The following is a 6045-nucleotide window of genomic DNA, read 5'->3' as shown; positions in this document are numbered from 1 at the left end:
CTTCTCCTTCTCCACCCCTCCTCTTTCTCTACAAGTTCCTCCCGCTTCACCAGGCTTCTCCTTCTCCACCAGCCTCTCCCCCTCCTCCTCCTCACGCGTTCTCCCCTCCTCCACTCTCTACCAGCTTCTCCTCTCCCCTCCTCCTCCTCCACTCAGCTCTCTCCCTTCTCACCCCTCCTCGCTCTCCCGCAAGCCTGTCTCCTCCTCTCTCCACCAGCTTTCCTCCTTCTCCCCCTCCTCCTTCTCCACCACGCTTCTCCCCCTCTTCCTTCTCCCCTCCTGCTCCACCCGCTCTCCCCCTCCTTCTTTCTCCACCAGCTTCTCCCCCTGCCTGGCATTCTCTACGCAGCTTTCTCTTCCGCGCCCATATAGCGTGAAGCGTGTGGTGCGGAGGGGAGGGGCGTTACAGCTGTATACAATCAGCGAGTAGATGATATGAGTAAGATATCCTGATTATCTACTCCTGCATGATCACAATGCGTCCACCAGTACAAACAGTACAGGGGGCGCGGGCAGGAATTTTGCATTTGTGTTGTCGCTTTGCATTTGCGTATGTGGCGTTGCGTTGCTGCTTGTCCTTTTGCATGTTGCGTTGTCGGCGTTTGCTTGTGTTGTGGCGTTTGCATTTGCGTTGTACGGCATTTGCATTGTTGCTTTGGCGTTGCTCGCGTTTTGCTATTTGCGTGTTTTGCATTTGTCGTGTGTGGGATATGCATTTGTGTTGTGCGGATTTGCAGAATTGTGTTGTGGGATTGCAGTTGTGTTGTGGATTGCGTGTTTTGGGATTTGCAGTTGTGATTGTGGCGTCATTTGCAGGTTGTGTGTGGGATTTGCAGTTGTGCTTGTTGGCCGGATGATTGTCATTGGATTGTTTTGTCGTGGCCTTCTGCGCCACGCGTACGGCCAAATACGTCTGTGTGAACGCGCCTATAGACACAACCGAATCACAAAAGTCGAGTAGTGCTGCTATCTATTGATTTTTAAAAGAACTAACTATTGTAGCTAATTTGCTACAGTGGAAAATAAAGGTTAAAATGAGTGAACTTGTTCACTCATCATGCCCAGAAAACCAGTGTAGCAAATTTGCTACAGAGGTCAATATAGGATCTCCATCTATATAACATAAAAAAATGTGCGCGAAACATTTGCCGCAACCTTTAATGATCTTGAAGGAGCAATGGACTGTTAATGCGGGTAAACTCGTGGGTTCTTTACCGATAAAAACGCCAAAGAACACCATAAAAACAGCTGTTCGTCATGTACCCGATACATAACACGAGAGATTTGCGCGAGCGAAAAAGTCCAAATCAAACGGGCGACATCTGTGTCCGAACAGACACGAGGAGTACAAGGGTGCGATATGTCGCCCGGCGTGTGCGCGCGCTTTCGTGGCGTATTGTGTGCTGTGTTGGTGTATGTGGTGTTGATGTGTCGTGTTGTGTGTGTGCTGTGGTGTGTGTGTTGTGTGTGTGTTTTGTGTTGTGATGTGCTGTGTGTGTGTGCCGTGTTTGTGTGTGTGTGTGCTGTGTGTGTTGTGTGTGATAATGTGTGCGTGTGGCGCGGCGCGGTGCGTCTCTTTAGCTGTGCAGATCGACGAGATAACGGCATAGCGACCAAGCATAAGAGAGAGATAGAAGAGAGAGAGAGAGAGAGGGAGAGGGAGAGAGAGGAGAGAAGAAGATAGACAGAGAGAGAACAATCGAGAGAGAGAGAGAGATGAGAGAGAAGAGAGAGAGAAGAGGATGAGACAGACGACCGACCGTCGGAGACCACGAGAGAGCATGACAGCGTGGGGGGTAATGAGAAGGAGCGAGAGAGAGATGAGAATCAGGAGAAGAGAGAGAGAGAAGTCAGAGAGAGAGAGAGAGACCGATCACATGGGAGAAGCAAGAAACAAAGAAGAAGAGAGAGACGAGAGAAGAGAGAGAGAGAGAGAGAGAAGAGAGAGAGAGAGGCGCGCGAAGAACGAGAGAGAGAGAGAATCAGCAGAGAGAGAGAGAGAGAGACGAGAGAGAGAAGAGAGAGAGAGAGACGAGAGCCAGAGAGAGAGGAGAGAGAGCAGACGGGAGAGAGAAGAAAGCACCGGTATCACCATGCGGTGAGACAATGACGAAGAGCGAGAATTGCTTCGACGGCTGACGTCGAGAAAAACGACCGCAGAAGAAAGGCACGATGCCTGCCGACGACGCGTCGCCCGCATCACGCGGGAATGAGATGCCGACGCATGATCGCGCGCGCTCGTTACACGCATGCCGCCCGGCTGTGCGTCAGGCGATGTCGACTAAATCATCAACGGCAAAGCGACCAACAGAATCCGCCTTTTCCCATTGAAAATAAACGTGATTAGATCGTCCGCCCCAAAGCGAATTTTGATTATGTGCGTCAATTGACAACCTCGTCTCGTTGCCGCTGCCTACTCGAGGACATATGACTAAGTAGAGCTTGAGATAGAGATGAGTTAGAAGGAGCCGACCTATATATATATACTTAGTATCGTCTTATGTATACTAAGCGGTAGACAGATATGCCTGTGCGGGCACGCGCAGAAACACGGGGCGAAAACACACGTAACAGAAAAATCTCCTACACGTAGTTAGAGCGAGGGGGAGAGGGTCCGCCGAGAGAGCAGTGAAGATAGAAAAGCGAGAGATGAGGATGTGAAAGATAAAAGGGCGAGAGATGAAGAGGTGACAAAGATAGAGCGAGGCAAGAGTATGAAGGATGTGAAAGATAGCAGGAGCGAGAGATGAGGAGTGAAGCATAGAGGAGCGAAGATGAGCGAATGAAAGATAGAGGGACGAGAGATGAGGAGCTGAAAGATAGAGCACGCGAAAGATGAGGAATGAAGATAAGAGGAGCCGCAGAGATGAGGAGTGAAAGATAGAGGAGCGAAGGATGATGGACGTGAAAAGATAGAGCGGAGCGAAGAGATGAGGAGTGAAAGATAGAGAGCGAGAGATGAGGAGTGAAAGATAGAGAAGTCGAGAGATGAGGATGAAAGATTAGAGGAGGCAGAGATGAACGGAGTGAAAGAAGAAGAGAGGGGAGAGATGAGGAGCTGAAAGATAGAAGAGGCGAGAAGATCGCAGGAGTGAAAGATAGCAGCGACAGAGATGAGGGAGTTGAAAGATAGAGAAGGCCGAGAGATGAGAAGTGAAGATAGAGGACGCGATGAGATGAGAGTGAAACGATAGCAGGAGGAGCAGATGAGGAGTGAAAGATGAGAAGCGAGGAGATGAGGAGTGAAAGATAGAGGCAGGGCGAGAATGAGGAGTGAAAGATAGAGGAGCAGAGGGATGAGGACGTGAAAGATAGAAGAGCGAGAGATGAGGAGTGAAAGATAGAGGACGCAGAAGAGGAGTGAAAGATAGAGGACGCGAGAGATGAGGAGTGAAAGATAAAGGAGCGGCGGAGATGAGTGAGTGAAAGATAGAGAGCGAGCAGATGAGGAAGTAGTAAGGAGCGGATGAGGATGCAGACTAGGCGAGAGGATGAGGGACGGTGCCAATTTGGCACGAGCCAATTTGGTCCCATCGAAAACGTCGGACCAGGCCCGAGCCAAATTTTAGCACCAGCTTTCGGCGAGCGGTAGAGCGGTAGAATCGGTTTAGCGGTAGATGCCGCGAGTGTCGAACGTGTACTTCGACGAAATAAAGTCCAAAACAGTATAAAAATTCGAAAAATTTAATCAGGATGCACGTTTTCAAGATTGATACTTGAACTCGGAACGGAAGTAAACACTCTGAATTGTACACAACGCCATTTCGCGACATACTGCCAAAGTATCTGTGAGATATTTGTGCAATAAAATTTATTTGAATTTGAATTTGAATTTGACAGACAATTCACTTGCGTACGTGTGAACGCTCCGACTCAAACCGGCCCGAGCCAAATTTGGCCCGAGTCAAATTTAGCCCATTTGGCTCGAGCCAAACCATGATCGACCGTGTGAACGCGGCTTATATTCAAGCCGGTACGCAAGATCATAATATAATATATATGTTAAATAGAATCATATATGATTTAAATTTAGGCCAGATATGGCGGCGCTTCCTCTCCTTGTTATATTTAGCTCCTTGGTTCCATAGCAGTGTCGCCCTATTGACGAAGTCGGCCTATTACAGACTCGGTCTATACGGACTCGGCCCATAATATAATATTATATATGTTACCCGGCTTGAATATAGTCACCCCCTTTGTGATTCATCAGAGAAGATGGCGACCTGCATATATGTTTCGTTGAACATATGGATTCGAGGTAGGATTTTCTTACTATTTCGGCCCTTTACTCTACATATGTATTTATATTTTTTGCTGTTATACTGTATCTAGAATACATACAGCTTATGTAAACGAATAATATTCTCAATAACATTTCTAATGGGTTGTCATGGGTGGGGGGCAAATTCGTGGTAGCAAATTTGCTACATTGATCAATAAGTGTCAACGGCCAATATATAGGCTATACATATATAATAATAAATTATATTCCGCATTCGCATATCCTAATCACTCACTATTCACTCTGAATTATTTTTAGATGGCAAGTCTGATGTGCAGGATGTCTTGGAGGTCCTTGATGAATTGGATAGTGAATTTGATGAACTCGCAAGCGGTGACTCTGATGATGGGTGGCTTGATGATAACTATGATGTAGACAGTGACAATGAATCTTCTCCAGACAGTGAGGGATCCTCCAGTGTTGACTTTGATTCATCAGATGACAAACCTCTTTCTTCTGTGGCGCGGAAGGTCTGTCAACCTCGTCAGAAGCCACGAATAGCAGCAAAGAAACCAGAGTACATTAAGTTCGATAAACGAAGAGTGTTTGTCCTATACCTACAGACATTAATTTTGTTGATGTTGTTCTTGAACCAGAGCCAAGGGAAGACTTGTCACCTTACAGATATTTCAAAAGATTTGTCAATGATGACATGTTTGCCAATTTGGCTATGGAGACAAACAATTATGCTCACCAAAAGTTGGGAATAAGTCTTCAAACTACAGCAGAAAAACTCGAAACAGTCACAGGAATGTATTTCTCCATGGGGTTGGTCAAGATGCCGGTTGTAGGAGGTTACTGGAAGACTGATACACGCTACACCCCTGTTGCTGATATGATGTCAAGAAATCGGTTTCAAAAAATAACTTTGTATTTCCATATCACGAACAATCTGTTGGCTACTGATGCAGAAAAAGAAAATAGGGCTTGGAAACTAAGGCCTTGGCTACGTGATCTGAATGCAAATTTTGCCAAGCTCAGCCCTGGTCAGAACCAGTGCGTAGACGAAATCATGATGACTTTCAAGCGAAGGTCTCTCCTAAAACAGTATCTTCCCAAAAAACCTAAAAAGTTGGGTTTCAAACTCTGGGCTAGGTGTGCTGCCACTGGGTTTTTGCATGCGTTTGACATATACCAAGGAAGGTGTACTGGTATGGGTACTGATACTGATCTACCCGGCCATGCTGACTGCATGCGGACTGGGGGGAATGTAGTGCTGAAGCTGTGTTCCTCCTTGCCAGAGAAACACAACTTCAAGATATTCGCAGATAATTTTATCTCAGATTTCCAGATGATACACGAGTTGAGAAAAAAAGGCTTCTTCTATACTGGCACAATCAACATCAATCGGGTTCATGACCGCTCAAAACCGAAAAGAAATTAAAAAAGAAGGAAGAGGGGCATTTGATAGTGTTGTAGAAATAACCACAAATATCATACTAGTTCGTTGGTTGGGCAACAAATGTGTTACTCTTGTGTCTTCATACGTGGGGGCAGAACCTCTTGACACTGTACGAAGGTATGATAGGTCTAAGAAAGAACATATCAATGTTGACAGGCCAGGTGTTATTGGTATGTACAATAAGTTAATGGGTGGTGTAGACCTCCTTGACATGATGTGCTCATTACATAAATACCATTTGAAGAGTAAACGATGGTATTTATATGTATTTTATCATACATTGACAATTTCTGTTGTAAATGCATGGTTTGCATACAAACGAGACTGTAAAGTGTTGGCAGTAGCGAAACCTATGGCTCTC

The 6045-nt window shown here is 46.2% G+C and overlaps 1 protein-coding gene across 1 annotated transcript; it reads left to right on the top strand.

The window, feature by feature from the left end:
- The first annotated feature begins 4215 nt into the window (after positions 1–4215).
- Positions 4216–5666, top strand: LOC106812990 (piggyBac transposable element-derived protein 3-like). The gene is made up of 3 exons (XM_014817030.1): positions 4216–4258; positions 4541–4684; positions 4879–5666. Exons 1-3 carry the CDS (start codon positions 4216–4218, stop codon positions 5664–5666), a joined length of 975 nt encoding a protein of 324 aa, XP_014672516.1.
- Positions 5667–6045: the final 379 nt, after the last annotated feature.

The sequence above is a fragment of the Priapulus caudatus genome, unplaced genomic scaffold (assembly GCF_000485595.1).
Source record: "Priapulus caudatus unplaced genomic scaffold, Priapulus_caudatus-5.0.1 Scaffold711, whole genome shotgun sequence".
Taxonomy (NCBI): domain Eukaryota; kingdom Metazoa; phylum Priapulida; class Priapulimorpha; order Priapulimorphida; family Priapulidae; genus Priapulus; species Priapulus caudatus.
Note: the sequence above shows the minus strand (reverse complement) of the source record. Positions and strands in the feature narration are given on the sequence as shown.

Bases quoted from the DNA above. Each gene is read 5' to 3' on its own strand.
- LOC106812990 (XM_014817030.1), top strand. From the start codon at position 4,216: ATGGCGACCTGCATATATGTTTCGTTGAACATATGGATTCGAG. The intron at 4,259-4,540 runs GTAGGATTTTCT...AATTATTTTTAG, and splicing joins GTTGAACATATGGATTCGAG to ATGGCAAGTCTGATGTGCAG. The intron at 4,685-4,878 runs GTGAGGGATCCT...TTCTTGAACCAG, and splicing joins CAATGAATCTTCTCCAGACA to AGCCAAGGGAAGACTTGTCA.